This window comes from Papio anubis, chromosome 16 (genome assembly GCF_008728515.1).
Source record: "Papio anubis isolate 15944 chromosome 16, Panubis1.0, whole genome shotgun sequence".
NCBI classification, from domain to species: Eukaryota; Metazoa; Chordata; class Mammalia; order Primates; family Cercopithecidae; genus Papio; species Papio anubis.
Genome location: NC_044991.1, coordinates 84,511,363 through 84,534,511, shown reverse-complemented (window position 1 = coordinate 84,534,511; position 23,149 = coordinate 84,511,363). Strand labels below are relative to the sequence as shown.

The following is a 23,149-nucleotide window of genomic DNA, read 5'->3' as shown; positions in this document are numbered from 1 at the left end:
AATGAAATGTTTGGTTCCTATGTGACCAGGGAATATAACATATTTGTTAATTGTACATATGGTATCGGGGGATCTTGATTTGACCCTAGCCAACAATAAGACTTGCAGACCTTTTCCCGCAGTGTGCACACAGACCACACATGAAGTACTTTACCTGTACTAGCACCATGGTACCCAGACTTTCTGGGTTTAAGTCCCAGCTCCACTGCTTATTAGTTTTGTGACCTTGGGAAAGTTATTTAACCTTTCTGTACCTTTGTTTTCTCACCTGTAAAATGTGGATTTTTTTAAAAGTACCTAGCTTATAAGGTTTCTGTGAAGATGCAGTGAATTATTGTTTGCAAAGCACCTACAAAAATACCTAGCACATAGCAAGTGCTACGTATGTATTTTCCTTTATTATTATATTACCTTATTTAGTCCTTACTACATACAACCTCTTGGGCAGGCCCAGCCTCACAGGTGTACAACCTGTGAAGTCACCCAGGACCTCAGGCTAAGAAGGGCCTGTGCTTGGTTTAATTCTCTGCTGCTATCATCTTGAAATTCTTAATAAAAAGGGATCCCACATTTACATTTGGCATTGAGACCCACATTTTCTTGAGGTAAGTAGTAGTATTGTCCCCTGGTATTATTGTGGCTTTGGACAAATAGCATCCTCAGTGTTCTCACCTGTAAACCATGGTGTAGTGACAGAGTAATTACAAGGTCCTTGGGAGAATTGAATGAGACACTGAATCAGCAGTGATTGGCACATATAAGTTCTCAGAAATGGTATATATTATTACTATTGTTACCATTTCTCTTTACAAAATAACTAACTTAATATTTCTGTGCTTCTATAAATTCTTATTCTTGCTTGCAAGCACAAGAAACTTTCAGTGCAATTAAAGGTTTACTGAAAGCACAGAATAAAATCATAAAACTCATCTCTGGCAAAATTAAGATAGGTTTATGGAGGGAAAAGGTCACATATTTACTGTTGGAGAAGTACCTTATTAAAATCTGAGACTTCTGTAGATCTTAAAACTGAAGAAGTTTTTTGTTCTACAGACCTAGACTAGAGAAGCATTCAAGACCTTGGACTAACTTTTCAAATAAATAATATTATCAATAAAAAGTAGGCTCAATACAAAATAAAGCAAAACACTGAAGACTATATCAATCCAAATATTTATTCATGCCGAATTTTACTAACTTAACAAATGAATTAATGGAGTAAGACCCCTAAGTATAAAGGCAAAGGAAAATGTAAGAAGAAACTACTGGACACCACAGTTCATTTGCAACATCTCAAATTCAGATCATTATGATTTCTGTTACCAGTAAGATACTTTATGCCTTAACATTAGTTATATCGTAGAAGGTAAATAAAGTATTTTGTAGACTTTGATGACATGTATAAAATATTATTTTTTCAAACATAAAGGTCAAAATAACATATTCTTTTATAATTTACTTTAGAAGATAGGATAGAAATCTGTCTCTGCAGAGGATAGAATAAGGCCTTCTAAAGAAAATTGGAGTACAGCATTTGTTTTGACAAAAATAAATAATTAAAGGAAAGTTATTTTATTTCACCTTTAAGAATTAAGAATATAATATATGTTCTTTCCACAATAGTATTTGCCAATCAAAACAAAACTAATGAAAAGCCTCTGGCAATCAGAAGTTCTTCTGATTTATTTTTATATCCATCCTCCAAATTTTAATTTGTTGGGTAAGTACACTCTGGAAAGATAATCTGATGATAGGAAAGTCAAAGCTTGAATTTCTGCCTTCATTTTAGAGTCTGCCATTATTTCCATCTGTCAATAAAAGTAAAATATACTCATACCAGAGTTCTTAGCTGCATTTCTGTCAATTCAACAAACTAGTAATCTAGAATTGCGTTATTCTCCAAAACCAGGGACAATAGCCTTAAGGGTCAGCCAGAATATTCTAGAGCTGCTACAGTTAAAAATATCTGGAGTGAGAATACTCTGTATGCTGTCTTCAGTAATTAGGGATAGTCTGAATCTTTATGATTTCTTCTTCCTTTTTTTAATCCCACAAACTATGATACAGCCATCAAGAATGTGTATATAACCATGATAAGGATAAAAACAGGCCAGCTGCATTCACTGATCTCATCTATTAGCATTCATATGACTCAATTTCAACAACTATTTACCGCCAAGCAACACTTATGTTAGTCGTGTCATATAAAATTTCAAGAGGGATTATTTTCAAAATATGATGTGAATAGCCACTACTAAAGTAAAAACAATTAAACATGCAACACTTGAATTGTAAAAAGAAACATACTTCTTTTCTCCAAAATGGTTGGCGGGTAACATAAGGTCTCCTCAGGATACTGTCAAGTTTCATTTGGTCCCTGTTTGTCAGTGGAATCAAACTATCTTTGGGTACATTTAACCTGGAAAAAAGTAGGTGAAAAAAATCAGTAAAAAAAGTGTTTCTGTAACTTGATTGTCATGTATTTTTGCCTGTATTTATTGTACTACTTCAAGAAACTCAGAAATAAGAAAATTAGTACAGATCTACCTCTTACATCCAGGATTGAGGGGATCTGTCATGTCTCAAGACCAGCAAGTTTCCAAGTTCATAGTGGAAGTTTGTGTTTCCACAGTAAGATTCTAAAGTTTTTGTTTTCCTTCATGTCACACTCGTGGGATGATGACAGGATGACAGGAAGACTGATATTGGTTATTAAACAAATGCCAATAGCACTACCATCATGTATATAGATACCAGGGCAGCTTAATAATGTACAGTTAGGCCTCTCAGAGCCTCACACTCTTCTGGCAGTGAGCTCCAATATGCATGGCCAATGGCTGAGATTCACTGAGGGACTTTAGGTTCCATTGAGTATTTAATTCTTCATAATTCATTGAAGATTCTGGGCCATGGAAATTAGTCTCTCACTTTTATCACTTTACACACACACACACACACAAACACTCTCACTTTTATCACTTTACACATACACACACACACAAACACATTCTTACCTATCTAGTTTTAAATTTGAAAAACATGGAATATAACTTTATTATGATATGTGTTTTAAAAATAGAACATGAGAGGTCCTGGATTTATGGCGTGGTCTACCTTTTGAAGTCACAAATCCTAGATTTCCCAGGAGAGTCTTTTTCAATGTGTCCATAATTATGACCATTTGCCAGGGGCAGCTCTTGGATAGGGGTGACAATTTGATTGAAAGGGAGGCCTAGAGGATTTCCCTTGCAGCCCGCTTCTGTAGCTACCATAGTGTTTTTCCTTTGATCGTATATTCATTTGGAATGGCTTTTTAGTGCACTGATAGAATTTATGAGATGCAGCTAGAGTTTCTTGAAGCCATTCACCTTAATAATTATCAGATCATATGTCTTGAATTTGTGTTAAAATTGTTTTTATACAAACAGATCACCCCCAAGGGATTTTGACCATGACACACATGCACTAAATTGAACACGTTAATTCACTGGAGTGTAAATATTGAAAAATAAAAAATGAAATGTTTCCTCTTGGACCCTCATTTTGTAGAAAGTGGCTGATCACCCAAAACCTGTTCACATTCCATATTTAGGAAACAAGCACCTGTGATCAAGGATTGCTCACCACTTAAAGAAATCCAGTAAACATGTTTAAATTCATTCTTACTGACCAATTACAACAATAAGAAAACATTTAAAAATATCACATTAGCAGAGGTGAAAAAAAATGTTAATGCAGTAAGCTGAGGGACAGGTGGACTCTTACTCTTCAGAGAAAGCAAGATACTTAATCTATCCAGACAGCAGTCAAACCCTGATTACGGGGATCCTCTTTGACCCACCAGTTCTTCTGGGAATTCAGCCTGAGGGACTAATTAAGGATGTGCGTAGAGATTTAGTTACAAGAGATTCCATCAAAGCACTACCTATCAGAACAGAGATTTGGAAACCACCTAAATGGCTATGAGGGGATGGCTGAATAAACACTAGCACATCTAGAATTAAAACTCAGCAACAAAAGATGCTAAAATAAGAAATGTACTTTATTGACATGAAAAAGTGATCACATTGTGTTGTGTTTTTAAAAAAGCAGATTACAAAATAACAGAGTATGATCTCAGTTTTGTGAAAAAGTTACGGATATGCACAGAAAAAAATTTACAAAGGTAAGGCTGCTGATATGTAGGTGATATTTAACTTGTTACTTAATACTTTTTTCTATAATGAACATATATAGTAAACTTGCCAAACTTGAGGTTCCCAAATTTTAACAATCTTAAAATGATATTTTTCTTTTGAAGTTAAAAATTTAAATCTACGACAAAATTGACTCATATGGCAAATGATGTTGTCAATGGTTACAATTTAATTGGATTTACTGTATTGTACCTTTTTTTTGGTTGTTCTTTTTTTTTTTTTTTTTGGAGACAGAGTCTCACTCTATCACCCAGGCTGGAGTGCAGTGGTGCGATTGTGGCTCACTGCAACTGCTGTCTCCCAGGTTCAAGCAATTCTTGTGCCTCAGCCTTCCCGGTAGCTGGGATTACAGGCATGCACCACCACACCTGGCTAATGTTTGTATTTTTAGTAGAGACAGGGTTTGTCATGTTGCCCTGGCTGGTCTCAAACTCCTGGCCTCAAGCAATCCACCCGCCTTGGCCTCTCAAAGTGCTGGGATTACAGGCATTAGCCACCATGTGCCCGGCCTACAATGTATTGTACTTTTAAGTACAAACAGTGTATAAAATGTCTTCACCATAAGAGTAAAACAAAAACAGTTTTTAGCTAGCTGAAAGTGTAACACATTAACCAAATTCATGTGTTAAGTATTTTAGTTGAAACAGAAACATTATTGAATTTAATTCATAATTATATAATCATAAGTCATTGTGGACAATATAAAGAAAAAACATTAAGAGCTTTTCCTTGTAGTGACTTTTTAGGCTTATTGTTACATATGACAATGAATTGTCATTTTAAATATCCTAGCTCTGCTATACTATCTAACCTTTTCAGATCAGAAGGGAGAAGACCAAGCCATCTAATAGCTGGAACTGTGAGATGATGAGCTTCAAAAGACATAGACTAAAATAAAGAACAAAAGTATATTAGGTGAGGCTAAATTGCAGAAAATTAGCATTGTTGTTTTTCAGTCAAATTTTTCACTTATTAAGAAGGACAAGTACTAAAGCTGGCTTCACATGCCCAGAGCCCACAGAAGTAAGAAAACCATCAGGAGCTATGCTAAGCTGGGCTTTTAGTGAAGGTGTTAAAACTTTCTGGGTTAAGTGCGGTGGCTCATGCCTGTAATCCCAGCACTTTGGGAGACCAAGGCAGGAGGATGGCTTGAGTTCAAAAGTCCAAGTTTGCAGTGAGCTGTCACTGTACCACCACACTCCAGCCTCGGTGACAAAGTGAGACCTTGTCTCAAAACAGCAACAAAAGAACAACAACAACAACAACAACAACTTCTATGTAGTGTTTCTGAATTAATTTTCTAAAGCAAACTATAAATGAAGCTCTCTGACCTACATTTCTTTTTGTTCATGATTCCCCATCTTACACCCTGCTCCACCATCCTTTTCATCTGCTATAAATTTTGCCATGCATCAGAATCCCTTGGAGGATCCCACCCCTAGAGATTTTGGCTCGGTAGTTCTGGATGGGAACTGAGATTTGCATTTCTAAGAATCTTCCAGATGATGCTGATGCTGCTGGCTTCGGGCCACACTGTGAGACCACTCGTATATGGTAATTGTAGACACTGGCAGTGACATTTATTGTTTCCATTTCTCCTTATAGTGGGAGAAAAGGGATTAGAAAAGTCAGAATTCAAGGCTCTATATAATATTTAGAGTATATTTGGTGATTAGACAGCATTGTTATTACCCCAGAGCCCCACAGTTCCTTCAGTATGCCAAGAGAGTGCAGGATAATAATGCCACTTGCCCATAGCTAATCCCACTCTGTCATCTGTGGTTGCACTGGTCATACTGGAAGCCGGAGTCACAGCCGCCGACACACAGATTGCTCCTAGAATAGGATACTAGGCCCTCTGGTACACTTTGGGTACTCTCAGCCTACTTGGGGGTGATTAGTAAATGCAGAAATCACCTCGGTGAATATAAAATATCTAAATAATAAAAAAGGAAAACTGCTTTTCTATACTTACCATAGATCCATACTTATAGATGCACATTATTTCTATGCCTGTTAAAAGAAAGTTTACATATTACAGGTTAATTTGCACTCTCAAATTTTATCTACTATCTGTAATTTTAATTTTGTGGACATCGCCAGTGAAAAATTTATCGTTCTCAGTTTAATATGACAAAATAACAATAAATTGTCTCAAATAATTATAGACCTAATTTTAATGTAATTATCTTCTTTTAAAATGTTTTATAAAAGTGTCCTGAGAGTAGAAAACACAACTACAGGCTGGGCACGGTGGCTCACACCTGTAATCCCAGCACTTTGGGAGGCTCAGGTGGGCAGATTACCTGAGGTCAGGAGTTCGAGACCAGCCTGGCCAACATGGTGAAACCCCATCTCTACTAAAACTACAAAAAATTAGCCAGGCATGGTGGCATGTGCCTGTAGTTCCAGCTACTCAGGAGGCTGAGGCAGGAGAATCACTTGAACCTGGGAGGCAGAGGTTGCAGAGAGCCGAGATCGCGCCTTTGCGCTTCAGCCTGGGTGACAGAGCAGGATTCGATCTCAAAAACAAACAAACAAACAAACAAAAAACAACAAAAAAAACCACAACTACAAATATGATTTAGTTATGACTATTGTTGTAAATAGTCCAATGATAAATTACCATGTGGATCAGCATCTACAAGAGTGAAAACAGGAACATGAAACGTATCCCAGAGTTTCTTGACTAAAAGTCTTGTGTTTAGATCAGGAACTCCCTTTCCCTAGAAGCAAGATGAAAATTAAGAATTTTAACTTCAGAAGAATAAAATGGTTACAACTACACTCTTATTAATAATTTAAAAGTTAGGCAGGACGTAGTGGTTCACGCCTGTAATCCCAGCACGTTGGGAGGCCGAGGTGGGGAGATCACCTGAGGTCAAGAATTTGAGACCAGTCTGGCCAACGTGGTGAAACCCCATCTCTGCTAAAAATACAAAATTAGCCAGGTGTGGTAGTACATGCCTGTAATCCCAGGTACTCAGGAGGCTGAGACAGGAGAACCACTTGAACCTACAAGGCAGAAGTTGCATTGAGCTGAGATCACGCCATTGCACTCCAGCCTGGGCAAAACGGGTGAAACTCTATCTCAAAATAATAATAATAATAATGGAAAAATTACAAGTTATGCTCATACAATGGTTAGTACTCTGCATGTGGCCACAGCAACCCTGGTTCATATCTGAGTCACAGCACCAAAAAAAAAAAAAAAAAAAAAAGGTTACATCTTCCTACCTTGGATTTCAGGTGCTGAAAGCCTGGTGTTGACTGTGAAAAAAATTGTACATTATATACAAACAGAGTGAAGGACTGGGAATTATGCCAGTCCTAGGAAATGATCCTAAGGAAATATTTCAGCAAAAACAGAAATAATAAACACCCTACATATTTAAAGATGCTCACTGAAGTGTTATTTAAAATGGCAAAAACTAATACAAATAGCCAAAATATCTAACAACAGGGATGTGGAGAGGCAGCATAGTGCAGTGGTGATCTGCACCAGTTGCGGGGCCAGGCAGCCTGAGCTTGCATCTCAGCTCTGCTACTTCTTAGCAACATGAACATGAATGAGTAACGAAACCACTCTGTGGTCTGGGGCTCTGTGACAACATATAAGATTATTATAAGAATTAAATTATTTAATAATCATAAAGCACTTAGAAGAGTACCTGGCTTAAATTTAGGGTTTAATAAAACTTAACTGGTGCGATAGTATTATGAAGTCATTAAAATAATAATTATGTAGAAAAGTAAACTGAAGAGTGTTACAACAATGTTAGAGAAAAGCAGAAAACCAAATGAAACAGGGAGCAGAGAAAGAGCGCAGAGTAGCCCTAGAGATTCAGAATGGGCTTTGGGTTACCGCTGCGAGTTTGAATTCCCTCCCTGCCCATCATCAGTGGTGTGATGTTGAGCAAGTTTCTTAGTCTCTTTAGGCCATGGCTTTATCTATAAACTCAGCATAAATATGCCTGTCACACCAAGTGATGGCATTATAGTGACATGGAGTTCAACTATTCAAATCCAGTCCTGGTTTTGAATAGCCATCGAGATGTGGTAAAAATACCTTCCTGCATTCCAGTACCCCATTATTAAGGTGACGATGATGTTAGTACCTACCTCCTAAGGCTGTTGAGAGCCTTTACAAGTTGATATGTGATAAACACCAGTAAATGTGAACTCTCACTACGTCAAGTGCTTAGCAGGGCTCCTAGCTCATCATGGGTACTTAGTGTATTTTCACAATGTTCTTTGGGAAAAATAATAGCACATGAACACAGTAGAGGAGTCAAACAGTATTAAAGGACCTGGTGGAAAATGGCTCTTCCTAATATGGCCCTCGAGTCCCAGCCCCTTCTTGAGAGGCGTTTGTGAGGGATGTTTGTGGAGGCAGCGAGGAGCGCTGCCCTGGAGAGGAGGCGGAATGGAGTCTTAGAAGGGCTGACCATTTCCACAGAGGCATCCAGGTTTAGAGCAGAAGTATCAGACAAAACCAAAATTTTTTAAACTGGTGAGGAGGGAAATGACAAGTCTGGTGTGGCAGGGAATCAGTTAGGTAGAGTGAGACATAATTGAAGTCGGGGGCCTGTCTGGAGGCTACCAGGTGGTTGTCTTGTGTCAGAATGAAAGGGGAAGGATTAAGGGGAAAGGGCTGAAATGAAAGAGATTCCCAAGGCCAATTCAAAAGGACTTGTTGACCATGGGATGTGAGCAGTAAGTCAAACTGACTCTGATGTGTGGACCTCATTGCAGTATCTGCATTGATAGCCACAGGACAAGTGGCAGGAACACTCAGCTCTTCAAGGAAGAAAGCTTTTGAGTGTAGTTTTAGAAACATGAACTTATCAAGGTTACAGTGCTCTATGATCATGCCATGGTACTTTGGCCCGGGCAACAGAGCGAGACCCTGTCTCTATTAAAAAAAAAAAAATGAACTTGAGGTGACAGCCAGCTTTGAGGATGTTTAAATAAATGCCTTGGAAATTTCTGTTCTATGATCCCAAAGGATGCATTATATTGAAAACAGGACATTGTGTAGATAATATTGTAAATCCTCTTACCAATCACCATAACAGTATATATTAGTATTGGAATTATAGTAAAGTTAGATAATATACCGTAATCATGATGCATGGAGACAATTTGTTGCAAAAGTTGTCATCTAGGAGCCGCTGAAATGTTGCATCTTTTTCTACAATTAATACAAACTTTGCATCTGTAACTAAATCTGTGAAGTTAAGGCTGATAATTTGAAAGCAAGAGTATTTCAGTTTAATCACCAACTAAATTAAGGTGCCATAGAGATAACTCAAAAGCAGCTATAGATACATTTTAATTTGTACCTTCAAACATATAAACATATCTATTCATATATTCAGATATCTGTCTCTTCCACTAGATGTTGAGCTCCTAAAAGAGTCCTAAAGAAAGGACCATGGTGTGTTCATCTTGACTGCTATAGGGTCTAACTTGTTCCTTACACATTATGAAGGCTTGGCTTACCAAAGGAATGAATGAATGAACATTCCAAAAGTTTAAATAGTTTTCCCACTTAAAGGATACTCCGAATTCCTTGAATATTAGATGGCACAGCAATAGCCTTTTAAAAAAACAAAAACAAACAAACAAAAGAAAAACAGTTTTTATCTCACATAAAAAGCAAAAAACCACATTTTTTAGTTTATCACAAAGCCCTCTGTTTTTATTTTTCTTTGACCATACCAATCATCAGAGACTTATTCCTCTGTTAAAAAATAGTAGAAAACAGCTTTACCCCTCAGTGAGAAAACCGGCACATGACTCACAGCAATTCTCCCAACAGGGGTACTAGCTTTAGTATTGTGGACTGTCTTTGTATCTAAGCCCAACAAATAGTTTAGTATAAAAAATATCGCTTTCAGAACCAGAACATTTAATGAAGATTACTAAATAACCACGCTAAAATGATCAAGCTACACTTTATCTGAAAATAATGGTGCATTTTTAAAGAGTTGTATATGTATGCTTATTTCAATCTGACATTTGACAATTAGCATATTTTGAAACTACGTAATGTACAGTACTGTAAAGCATATTCCTATTCATCTTTCAGTTTTATTTTGAAATCTTAAGCTCTAGGTTACATAACAAAGCAAGAAATACAATTAGGCTTCAAAACTGAAGGAGCTAAAAGAGTTAAAGCTGTGAAAACATCGATGATGCTTCTTACTGTTGCACCACAGGTACAATTCACTTTGGTGCCATCTTCCTCGATATACCTTAAGTTGCCGGCAATTAAACCTTTTGATGTAGATAACTGCAAAAAATAATAGACATATTTGAAACCTGTTTCACGAATATGTTTTATGCTATTAAGTCACTCCTCATGTTCATCTGCTAAATTATTGGTATTTTCACTTGGATTGAAATTTAAGAGACGAAAGAGAAAACATGTAAAGGTATTTAGGAATTTAAAATATTTGGTAATTCATCAGTTTGGTCCATTCACCCAAAGGAATATATTGAGAATCTATTATTTAAATTTATAGTGAGAAAAATGCAGCATCAAATAATATCCAGGCTATATTATGTTTTAAAATTATGTTTTATGCAAGCATTTTGTTTTAAAATAAAATGTTTTGTATTAGGTACTACTTACTATATGCAGACTCCTCCTTGACACTTTTAACATACAAGAAATGTCATTGATAATATTGTCCACAACAGTCTGGTTGCCAAAGAGTTGGCTGTCAGTGTAATATATGTCTCTGTGAAAATTTAAAATACATATTTTAAATTAACCATATTCTCTTTGAATATGACAAGTATTAGAGTGTTAACCGAAGAAAGCTTTAACTGGATGAAAACACAACATGTAAAAAAAGTAAATTATGAGCCATAGTTTAGTCTTATGTAACTTTTCAAAGTATATAATAAAAGTTAATCCAAGTAATTCTCACATTACATTTTAAAGAGTAATTTACTAGAACAATATATTTACCTTTTGGTTGCATAAGTGTTGCTCTGTACTAACTTATAAATCATGGACAATATTTTAAGGATTAGAGCTGGAAAATAAGATTCAACAAATAAGTTGCTCATCATTTCTCTTATTGATTCAAAAGATACTGCTATCAAGGATTTTAACTTAACTTCAGTTAACATTTAAAAAATTATCTTTCCAAAATGGGAGGGTTAAGTACAGAACAATTACCTGAGGAATCAGTTAAAATTAATTGCTCTATGGACAGCAAAACTAAGAGGATGATTTTGCACTGCACCTTATACCTTGAAAAATATGTTTATGTTGATAACCTACTTCCATAGTTATTGACAATGAAAAATTCTAGAAATTTATTTTATGTACAAAAGTGGTCTATTAAAACAAGTAAAATTATTTAACTAGGAACAAATAAAATTAAGACGATAACTAAATTTATTTATCCTTTATTACCAAAAGCTAAGAACAATTAACTTACCAAATTTTTTAACTGATTTTGGTGAATCACTTTTGATCTTTCTTGTGGTGCAATGGGATACCATCTGAAGACCTACAGAATCTTCAAACCTGTCGTTTTGTTTAAAGCAAAGGAATAAAGTGAAAAAGACAACTTCTAAACACCAAACAATATATACTTATGGTCTTTAAAACCCACACTTCTTCTCAATTTAAGCACTGAAGCTTAGGATCAACTGGTTTGAAAGCATAGATCATTCCAGGTGATAACTAGGAAATTAGATTTGTGACAAACAGAGGCACCAAGATAAACCATTTAACATAAATGAGCTAATACCTTTGATTAGGGGGTGTGGGAGTGTGTTTGTGTGTGTGTGCATACTTTTTTCCTGGGAAGACATTTTTAGTATACGTAAAACGTTTTCAAATATTTCACAATTAGTACTTTACTCATTTTAATAATCTACTCATTTAATAATTTTACTCAATTTAATAAGCTTTGAAATGTTTCATTTCTGGTTTACCTGCAAAATTACACTACATAAAATAGCAATTTTATTAGGTTGTTAAGCTGAACTGCCAAACTTCCCCTAAAGGTGGCAGAAGGCACCAGGTGGATATGTCAGGTGTAAGCTGCTTCAAAGCTAGGTAAAACCCATCTTTCAAAACATGACTGAAAAGTATACAGCTTATATTACTTATATAGATCATAAAACAATAGTGAGGAAGGAGACTCAAAATTCCTTTCATTTTGTTTCTGTACCTCTTACAAAATATGAGAGGCTGAAAAAAACCTGTATAACCAGGTTCAATAATTCTGATAAAGCTGTTTGCTGATTTTACCCTTTTTGGACACATGACTTAGCAGGGGTAGAAGGTCTGTTAGGAGAAAGGCTTAAATGTGCTATATGTTCAGGATACTTTTATTTTGGTCTGGTATCAGGATTGGTTATACTTCCCGTGAGCAAGTGGTTTGCTTTTGTGGTATATATGAGAATTGCACCCATGACATCTCCCCCTCTGTCTGCTAGAAAGCATAGCTCCAAGTTTAGTGTCTATTTTTAGCAAAATTATGAGACTTTACCACACGCATTTGGAATTCTAACATCTTCTGGTGCTCCATTCTGTTGGTGATAGCATTGTTTTCCCTTTGCCTCATCTTTCACACCTACTTCTAGTTTACATCACCTCTCTGTATGGTATGTATTATGTAAACTTCCTAAATCCTTTTTTTTTTTGGCAAGGTAATGGCAATAAAATGAAAAAAAAAATGACCAGAACTCTAACTCAAATAATTCAAATAATGACATAGATACTGCATTTAAAAAATGAAAATGCAAAATGCCCACTTTATGTTTTCCCAGCTTGATCTGTTGTCTATCGTGAATGCAGGTGCTTCGTTTCTTGCCAAGCTTGTGATTATGTCTTGGATAATATTTTCTATAGATACAAGAACCTCAGAACTGAAACAATAAACACAGCATGATTCCATCTTAATCATAAATTTTGACTTTATAATATGTAAGATTTTCCCAGATCAATATTAAAGTAACTTTTTATTTTATTCTTTTTTAAGACTAGGTAATTGGGAAGGGATTTTTTAAAAAAGAGAAAGACTAGGTAATCCATGTCAATAATTATCTCTCCCATTAAACCTTTACTACTGCATTAAAGCAACTGTATTTACAAATAAATTTCATTTGCTTGTAATTTTACTTCTCAAGCAATTACCAATTGAAGGTCTCCCTTTTACATTAATGACTAAATTTACAACTATATTTTTATCTACACTTCATATTAACCTACCATAATCTAGCTGAACTTTAATACAAATTTGACATACTACTGATAAATGTTTTAATTAAAAAGTGATACAATACTGGCTTTGAATTTCTTTCCCAAAAATGCAATGCAAAAATTTCAAAAGAAACACCTTTTGTGGTCGCACATTAGCCTAGTTAATCTCAAGCCTTAAAATCGGCTCTTCTGAAATTTAGTGATACAAAAAAGAAAACGCTTAATTACTACCCTGGAAAGAAAAAATCGTGAGGCCGGGCGCGGTGGCTCACGCCTGTAATCCCAGTACATTGGGAGGCCGAGGCGGGCAGATCACGAGGTCAGGAGATTGAGACCATCCTGGCTAACACGGTGAAATCCTGTCTCTACTAAAAATACACACACACACACACACACACACACACACACACACACACGCTTGGGGTGATGGCGGGCGCCTGTAGTCCCAGCTACTCAGGAGGCTGAAGCAGGAGAATGGCGTGAACCCGGGAGGTGGAGCTTGCAGTGAGCCAAGATCGCGCCACTGCACTCCAGCCTGGGCGACAGAGCGAGACTCCGTCTCAAAAAAAAAAAAAAAAAAAAGAAAAGAAAAGAAGAAAAAAGAATAAAGTGTGAGTTCTGCAACAAACGGTGACTTGGCAGCGATTACGCCACTCTACAGCAAAACGCGAAGACTAAGCCCAGTTTTCTGTCAGCTGACTGTTAATTTCACAAGCCATCAGCTTCAAAAAATGTTGTTCTGTTATAAACACCATTAAGCTTATTGTCTAGGAAGAGAAATCAAATGCACTCTAGAAAACAGGCAAAATGTTGAGAGCTTTAATTTCCACAGGAACTTCAGAGTTTTTACTGAAAACTTGTGTATCAGAAAATGAATTTTAAAACTTTTAATCTATTCTAATATTGGGAGGTAACAACTGACCCAAATACTCATTTTTCCTAGTTTGGAGAAAAAAAGTGTTGCAGGATAATACTGTAACCAACTTTAAGATACAATCAGATTTATCTACGTCTGCGCTATTAACAAGGGACTTGCCACTCTCCTTTTCCCTCACTCTCCTAAGTTCTCCCTCAAACTAAATTCTTTTGCAAAAGTTGGTTTGCTTGTAGGTTTTTCAGATTTTTTGGTGGTTGGTTTGGGCTTAAAAATAAAAGGCTGAAAAACTTTGCTGAGCAATCAACCAAGAAAGCAGGTCAAGGAAACAAAACAAAGTATTTTTAAGTGAAAGTGGTCAATCACGTAACCATGTTTTCCGTGGTTAATTCCAACATGGGTAGCTGAAGGGTTCCTGTAATTGATTTTAAATACATCATTTAAAATATATACTTTGTCTCCACTTCCAAAACAATAAAACATGTTGTCTTATTATAAACCACTTAAAATGTGTTGATGTCCTTGTTAACTCTGAGAAAACCATTCGCTTACTGAGAGAAGACATACAACACTCATTTTCTTTCTCAAACAAAAACAAAACAAAAAAACCTTAAAGTTGAACTTAAAATTTTATCTGAAAAAACGTTTAAAAAATACAAAGCTAACTGTACCCCAAACTCCCCAACCTATAAAGGATCTTTAGGAAATCTTCCAAACCAGCTGCAGAGAGCCTCCTGGAACATTCCAGAAGGGAACATCCTGGAAGCCACAGAAGGGGGGTTGACACCTGGCTTTCTTTTTGAGTTCAAAATAAGGGTTCAAAGCAGGTGGCGGGTACTTAGGAAGGATCTTTTTGGGGGTTCCAGGCTGGCCCTCCAAGGGGTGCCTCCTCAGCCTCAACACTAGGAGGCAGCCCGGCGCCGGGAAGAACGCCCGACGTCTCTACAGAGTTGCTGCCTCGCGCCTCAGCACCGGCTCCTGTACCTGGAGGCCACGCGGCTTCCCCCACTGGGGGGCTCCTGGCCACCTCTCCTCAGGGCAGCCAGCAGGGACTCTCTGTGTCGGTCTAAAACCTCGAAGAACGAGGCCTCGGGCCCCATAGGTGCAAAGGCCATGAGGGTGGTGGGCTGCCAGAAGCTCCAGAAGCCCCTGTCCCGGGCTGCGCCTTTGGGGCGAGGCTGCGTGCCTTTCCCGCGCGTTCTGAGCGGCCAGCGCGTGCGCACGTCCCACACCCAGAGGCGGGGCTGGACAGGCCTGTGCGTAGTGCAGGGCGTGGAGTGCGCAAGCGCAGGGCTCGGAGTGCGCAAGCGCAGGGCTCCCAGGCACGGTCCCACCTACGAGGCCCTGAGGCGGGCGCCTCCCTGAGCTTCGGTCGCGCAGACGTGGGCTCCGCGTGGCTGAACTGAGAGATGTTTGTGTGGCCTGCTGCGGATATTGGATCCAGAGTCCCTTGAGATGATTTAATTATTTTGGGGGTGGGCTGTTTAGGGACAGCAATATCAGCGATTTTACGGTGAAGATCCAGCTGTATGGGATTACAGCTCTCGGCACTGGGTTCAGCTGTGATTGAGGCAAGTGCAATCTCTGTCCTTACTAACGTTTCATAGCAGTTGAATGCCTCCAAAGCCCTTTGCACTCAGGTCCCTCTTCTAATTCCCTTAAGAACCCCAGAAAGTTCCTAATGTGTCATCCTAATTTGCGGGAGCCAGGAAAGGTCTGCTCAGAGCAGACAGGCCTGGGTTAAAATCCCAGCCCTCCCACTCTGTAGGGCAGACGAATTTAGCAAATGAAAATACAGGACAACCAGTTAAATTAGAATTTCAGATAAACAACAAATACTTTTTTTTTTTTTTAGGGTAACTACGTCTCATATAATGTTTGGTATATACTTTCACTAGAAAGTTATTTCATAGCCATGCACAGTGGTGCTCACCTGTAGTCCCAGCTACTAGGGAGGCTGAGGCAGGAGGATGGATTTAGAGGCTCCAGGAGTTGGAGGCTGCTGTGCACTAGGATTATGCCTGTGAATAGCCATTGTACTCCAGGATGGGCAAAACAGGGAGCTCCCTTCTCAAAAAAAAAAAAAAAAAAATTAGTTCTTTTTTTTTTTAAATGAAAGGGCTCGCATATTTATTACTGAACCCAGCCAATCAACACGTTCATAACAGGTTCAGAGAGAAAAAATATATTCCCAATAAAACATGTCCAACTCTCCAGAGAGTGGCGACATTTTCACCTTGATGTGGTAACATGATTGTGACCTTCAGACAGTATAAATGTGTGTGCCATCTCAAGTGCAATTCCTTATAGACCCAGCTTGGTTCTTCTCCAGTGTCTCCTTTTGGAGTTGTACCTGTTTTTATTACCAGTTTTCATCTGAATCCACTGGGGAATGGGACGATTTTCCTTTTGTTTCTCGGGCAGGAATTGCTTAATCCTGAAAGTCTTGTGAGAAGACATGGCAAGAAGCGGAGTCAAGCACACACCACGATGGCAGAGAAAGGAATGTTATTTCATTGTTTATGTGAAGTTCAAACTTAACTGGCATCTTGTTTTTTATCTAGCTCCTCTCCTTACCATGTCGTCCCCTCACAGACTTGGTGAGTGGTGCCTTTCCCCAACTTGTTCCAAGCCTTCTAGAGCAGAAGATAGGAATTCTGAAGCCCCAGGAAACGAGTCCTGACTTTGGGGAGGAGAGGACAGAGGAGCGAGACCCTAGAACAAGGCGGCTCCAAGGCCTTTGGGGGCCTGGTCCTGCATGGGTGGGGTGCTGGGGGCTTGGCCCCAGAAGAGCCACTCGGGAGAACTGTTTTGTTCCTTCCATTCCTGGTAATTTGATAGTTTTCCAACTAAAACTGGTTTCCCATCATAAATAATGGACTCCCTCTGTTCACTAGGATGGTTGCCTGTGTTGATGGCTGTTCTGTGTGTACCAAGCACTGTATTGATGGCCTTATGTTGCTGTTATCACAAATACTTCCTCCCTGCCTACCTTGCACCAGGCAAGGTTTATTACTGAGGACACAACTGTGAACAAAGCAGGTAAACCCCTTCCTTTTAGGGATTTCAGAGCCTAAAAGGAGGGGAGAACTAAGGGCAATCAGGTGAACTCTTTTTTTTTTTTTTTTTGTTGAGACGGAGTTTCGCTCTTGTTTCCCAGGCTGGAGTGCAGTGGCACAATCTCGGCTCACTGCAATCTCCACCTCCTGGGTTCAAGTAATTCTCCTGCCTCAGCCTCCTGAGTAGCTGGGATTACAGGTGAGTGCCATCACACCCGGCTAGGTTTTTGTATTTTTTAGTAGAGAGGGGGTTTCACCATGTTGGCTAGGCTGGTCTTGAACTCTTGACCTTAGGTGATCCATCCACCTTGCCCTCCCAAAGTGCTGGGATTACAGGCGTGAGCTACTGCATCTGGCCAGATGTACTCTTACATAATTAAGTTGGCAGGGTAAGAAATGCACTTAAAATAAACCAATGACTTTAAGAGGTGAAAAATAGTACACCCAGGTCACACATGAAGATACTGAGGTTTGGAGAAATTAATCCATTTGTGCAAGATTGGACCTCCAGTAAATGATAGAGCTGAGAGTTAAACCTTGTCTCCAAATTCATGCTCTTAACCACTCGGATATGAGGCACCTGTGGGGATCTGGCTTGGAGTGTGTCATCATTCTGTGGGAGTTTCTTTGGCGGTGATCTTAGTTTTCTCATCTTTGAAATGAGGGTGTTGCGGCAGGTGGGTTCTCATGCATCATCCCCAAAGAGGAACAAACAAATGAAAAGCTCTTGCAGTCCGGGAGGTCAATGACATCGTCAAGGCTTGTCTGCTGGAAGGTGCCTCTCTTCTGGGACTAGAAACATTTCTGTCCACTTTTCCCTGTCCCCTGAGGACAGAGCCTGTGCATGAGACTCAACCAGAAGCCAGCAGCCTTGCTAGATCTGACACAGAGGGAAAGGTCCTGAGCTGGGTGGGGGCACAAGGAGAGGATCAAAACAGTGAAGTGAACAAACCCGTAATAAAACTGGCATTCCTGAGAGGAGAAACCGCAAGGTGCGACTTGAAAGGACTTGGCTGGGGTTCCCACTGCGCTGACAAAAGCAGGAGGGGCAGCTCACCCTCCAGCAGCTATGGCTCTGCCTGTGCCCTGCAGGTATCCTGCTCCACGGCAGGACTTGCAGGCCCTCCCCCAGCAGCGTGTGCACCACCTTCACATCAAAGTCAACAGTCCCAGCCCCAGGCTGTGAGCAGGAACCAGAAAAACATATTCTGCTCCTAGCAACACATTGCAAATGAAACTGACAAATGCCAGCTTGCAGGGCAGTCTCAATACTGAGTTCTCCCAATGGGCCAGGAAGCTTCCCCCCAAAGCCTACTAGCCGGTGTTTCCTCCAAACAGTCCCAGAAGGGCTGTTTGGAGGGCCAAAACCTTTGTGCAGGCTGGAAAGGAGTATTATTTAAATCAGGTGCAAAGATCTATTCCACCTCTAACACATCCAAAAGGGAAAAAAGGGAGGCAAGGATGGGGAGGCCCTTTCAACAAACCAGACAGGAGAGGAGAGCGTACTTCTTACATTTAAACAAGGTGGCTTCTTTAGCAAATATAAGTGAATTTTAACATTTTGTAGATTCATGGCAGGGTGCGGTGGCTCATGCCTGTAATCCCAGCACTTTGGGAGGCCGAGGCGGGCAGATCCCTTGAACTTAGGAGTTTGAGACCAGCTGGGGCAACATGGTGAAACCATGTCTCTACAAAAAATACAAAAATTAGCCAGGTGTGGTGGCCTGAGGTGGAAGGATTGCTTGAGTCCTGGAGGTGGAGTTTAGAGTGAGCTGAGGTTCATGCCACTGCCACTCTAGACTGGGTCACAGAGCAGACCTTGTCTCAAAAAAAAAAAAAAAAAAAGAAAAATATTGTACGTTCTTGTTAGACAAAAAGTAGAGAAAATGCCATAATATTTTCTTCTTGAGGGTTTACAACCATTTTTGCTTTGCATTTTTTAGCTTTAAAAAAATTATAAGATTGCTACATGCTTCTCATAAGATACTGACATAATTCAGAAGTGTGTGAGGTGTGAGTGAAAGAGAAAGAGACCTCCCCGCTCTTCATCACTGCAGCTGCACTGGCTCCACCTTCATGGGTCCTGCTTTTTTTTTCTTGAGATAGGATCTCCCTCTGTCACCCAAGCTGGAGTGCAGTGGCGCCATCATAGCTCACTACAGCCTTGACCTCCTGGGCTCAATCGATCCTCTTGCCTCAGTCTCCCAGTGTGTTAGAATTACAGGTGTGAACCACTGCTTCTGGTCTAGTCTGCTCTGCTCTTTACGCTGTAACCTTTGGATCCTGGAATGGTTCCTTCCTGCTCTAAGGCCTTTGCACTTGCCTTTCCCTTAGCAGCTTGGGACTCCTTGTCCTTTTTCTTCCCCTACTCTCTTCCCTTCCCCTCCCAAATCCAACCTGGCTAACTCTCCTGCAGCCTTCAGATCGCCCTCTGAACATCTCCCTGGGCTATACCCCTGTGTCTTGACTCCTGGTTACCATGTGCCGACAGTTCCACATGGCACATGGAAGGATTGAATGAATGATTCCCCATGCAGTTACCTGTGTTACCTATTCCTTGTATTTTATCCCAGGCATTTCTCTATTCATGCCTAAATTAGCAACGTGTCTAGAGTAAGACCTCATTCTGCAGACTGGTATTGCTGCCTCTGATAATAATAGGAACTGAGGTTTGCTGACAGTCAGACACTGGGCCCAGTACTTCATGCACAAAATCTCATTTACCCCCTTCCATTTTACAGCAGAGAAAGTTGGGTACTGAGAAGTATAGAAATTGCTGGGTTTCATAAAGATGCAAGTGATAAGGTGCTGACAGGAAAGGTTTCTTTGATCTAAGCCGCTATACGATATTGCCTCAAAGTCAAGGTAACTTAGTATTGATGAATTAATTTGCTTGTTCTTGTAGCCAGTCATCATGTACCAGGATGTGACATAAAGCAGATCAATAAAATAAAATTAAATATAATGTTACGAAGACACCAAAATATTTGCAAGCCTATGGGTCATCTTATTAACAAAAGCAGGATGTTCACCTATTTTTAGAGAATGCTGTCATGCACCACCATGGACCCAACACCAGCTTCCATGACTGTCAACTCATGGCCAACATTTTTTCACCCGCATCCACCCCCTTCCCTACCCCCACACCAGATTATTTTGAAACCAATCCCAAGAATCATATTATTTTATTAATAAGTGTTTCAGCATGTTTCTAAAAAATAAGGACTCTTAAACACATTATAATTCTATTATCATACTAAAATGTATGTTAACAATCATTCTTTAACATCACTAAGTATTCTGTCTGTTGAAATTGCCCCAATTTTTCAGCAATTGTTTTCTTCTCATTTAAAAAATTTATCTATTTTTAATTGACACATAAAAATTGTATATATCCTATACAACATGTTGTTTTGAAATCCGTATCCATATTTAGCTTAATTAGCTAAATCAAGCTAATGAACATACACCTTAGCATCACATACTTATCACAGAACACACACAGGTAGTCCTAAAATCTACTCGCAGCGATTTTCAAGAATGCAGTACCTTGTCATGAACTGTAGGCACCACCATGGTGTACAATAGATCTCTTGACCTTATTCAACCTAACTGGAATTTTATTTTATTTTATTTTATTTTTTTTTTGTGACGGAGTCTCGCTCTGTCGCCCAGGCTGGAGTGCGGTAGCGCGATCTCAGCTCACTGCAAGCTCCGCCTCCCGGGTTCACGCCATTCTCCTGCCTCAGCCTCCCAAGTAGTTGGGACTACAGGCGCCCGCCACCGCGCCCAGCTAGTTTTTTGTATTTTTTTTTTTTTTTTAGTAGAGACGGGGTTTCACCGTGTTAGCCAGGATGGTCTCGATCTCCTGACCTCGTGATCCATCTGTCTCGGCCTCCCAAAGTGCTGGGATTACAGGCTTGAGGCACCACGCCCGGCCAACTGGAATTTTATATCTTTTGACCCCATCTCCCCAGTCTCCTAGCCCCCCTCTGTTGCCCACCATGCTACTCTAACTTCTATGAATTTGACTTTTTTAGATTTCACTTATAAGCGAGACCATTCGGCATTTGTTATGTTTGTTTAGTTTGTTTTCATCGAGATGCGAATAAGGTCCATCCACACATGGCTGTTGGTTGATATGACTCTTAAGCCTCCTTAATTCTGTAGGTTCTTCTCCACTTTTCTTTCCTTGCAATTTACTTGTTGAAGAAACTGAGTCATTCGTCCCAGAGAGTTTTGTGCAATTGGGAGTTTGGGGATTGCATCCCTGTGATATCATTTACTATGTTTTTCTGTTTCAGATATTTCTTATAAATTGAGGGTTGAATTTGGAGGCTTAGCTGTTTCTGGTTTGATTTTTTTTCATAAAAATATGTCATAGGTGGTTTGAAATATTTATTTTTATTTTTAGGCGGAGTCCTGCTCTGTCGCCCAGGCTGGAGTGCAGTGGTGTGATCTTGGCTCACTGCAACCTCCGCCTCCTGGTTCAAGTGATTCTTCTGACTCAGCTTCCTGTGTAGCTGAGATTACAGGTACCCACCACCACGCCTGACTAATTTTTGTATTTTTAGTAGAGATGGGGTTTTGCCATGTTGGCCAGGCTGGTCTTGAACTCTTGACCTCAGGTGATCCGCCCACCTCGGCCTCCCAAAGTGCTGGGACTACAGGCATGAGCCGCCATGCCTGGCCTAGGTTTGAAATATTTAGAACCTCCATTATAACCTTCCAGAACTTCTGTGGCTGGGACTTCCAGGTTGAGAACTTCAGAGCTAGCCTCAGTCTCAGCCTCTCATTCACTGAAGTAGCAGCCAAGCCCGGGAGGCTAAGTCACGCTCAGCAAAATCCCTGCAGCCTGCAAAATCCCTTCACAGACTACTGACCTAGACGGAGAAAGCTGAGGAGGGCTTTAGAAAAAGCAGCTTCCCTCTGCTGCCCTGAGTCGCCCTGGGGATTTGCAGGGGAGGTTCCCCGACCTGGTTCGCTTTCTGCTTGCTAGCACGCAGGGTGGCTATGTGCCACAGCCCAGCCTGACTCATCCTCTCTGCTTTTTATTTCTTTCCTCCTCACACCCTCACTGAGCTGCTAATTGCTCTCCTCCACCCTCCCCCTTGGTTGGAATCCTGAGGCCCTGACCTAGAGACACCCCATCACAAGTGTTTTCCAGCCAGCTCCAAAACCTCATCTCTGCTTTATTTGAAAATCAGTCAACATTAAACAGAGACTTGCTCTGATTTAAGGAGACTTTTAAAACTCTAAAGTAATTTTCCTTCTCTTCCCTTCGCTGCTTCTTTTTCTTTTTTATTGTTTGTTTTCCATTTTTTAAAGACTTCTTGGCAACTGGTTTTGGGAGAAAGAGACCCTTTTGCAAAGGACCAGAAGGCATGTCCAGTGTTCAAACCCAAGGTGATGAAACCCCAAAGGTGTTTTCCTTTCCACATCTCTGTCTCTTCCACTCCCAGGCACACACCAGAAGGGCTGTCCGATTTACACATTGGCAGGTTTATGATTCATCCAACAAATGGTTTAAGTACCTTCATGGTTCCCAGGGCCCTTCTTAGTACTGGAGATTCAGCCAAGCTCGGCATCACCAAGTTCCTGCACACACATTGCTGGGGAAGGCAGATTAAAAAAAAAAAAATTCCAGGAGTGGTGGCTCATGCCTGTAATCCCATCGTTTTGGGAGGCTGAGGCAGGAAGATCGCTTAAGCCCAGGAGTTTGAGACCAGGCTGGGCAACACATTGAGACCCCATCTCTGCAAAATATATATTTTTTTAAATTAGC

The 23,149-nt window shown here is 39.8% G+C and overlaps 1 protein-coding gene and 1 pseudogene across 2 annotated transcripts; both read right to left on the bottom strand.

The window, feature by feature from the left end:
- Positions 1-1,160: 1,160 nt before the first annotated feature.
- SPO11 (SPO11 initiator of meiotic double stranded breaks) lies at positions 1,161-15,977 on the bottom strand. Of its 2 annotated transcripts, XM_003904577.4 has the most exons (13): positions 15,290-15,977; positions 12,984-13,097; positions 11,657-11,745; positions 11,179-11,245; positions 10,837-10,945; positions 10,408-10,494; positions 9,762-9,798; positions 9,317-9,426; positions 6,823-6,922; positions 6,172-6,209; positions 5,008-5,084; positions 2,308-2,419; positions 1,166-1,808 (listed from the first exon to the last, which is right to left on the bottom strand). In XM_003904577.4, the coding sequence occupies exons 1-13, from the start codon at positions 15,418-15,420 to the stop codon at positions 1,689-1,691; spliced, it is 1,191 nt and encodes a 396-aa protein (XP_003904626.1). In that variant the 5' UTR covers positions 15,421-15,977; the 3' UTR covers positions 1,166-1,688. The 2 variants fall into 2 exon arrangements, with proteins under 2 accessions (XP_003904627.1, XP_003904626.1); XM_003904578.3 differs by lacking the exon at positions 12,984-13,097 and having other exon boundaries at positions 1,161-1,808.
- A 188-nt stretch (positions 15,978-16,165) lies between these two features.
- On the bottom strand, positions 16,166-16,765 carry LOC116270827 (annotated as a pseudogene).
- Positions 16,766-23,149: the final 6,384 nt, after the last annotated feature.

Coding starts and splice junctions, on each gene's coding strand:
- SPO11 (XM_003904577.4), bottom strand. CDS start 15,420: ATGGCCTTTGCACCTATGGGGCCCGAGGCCTCGTTCTTCGAGGTTTTA. Junction 11,746..12,983: donor TCAAGCTGGGAAAACATAAA/GTGGGCATTTTG, acceptor ACAAAACGACAG/GTTTGAAGATTCTGTAGGTC. Junction 11,246..11,656: donor AAAATCAGTTAAAAAATTTG/GTAAGTTAATTG, acceptor CTTATTTTCCAG/CTCTAATCCTTAAAATATTG.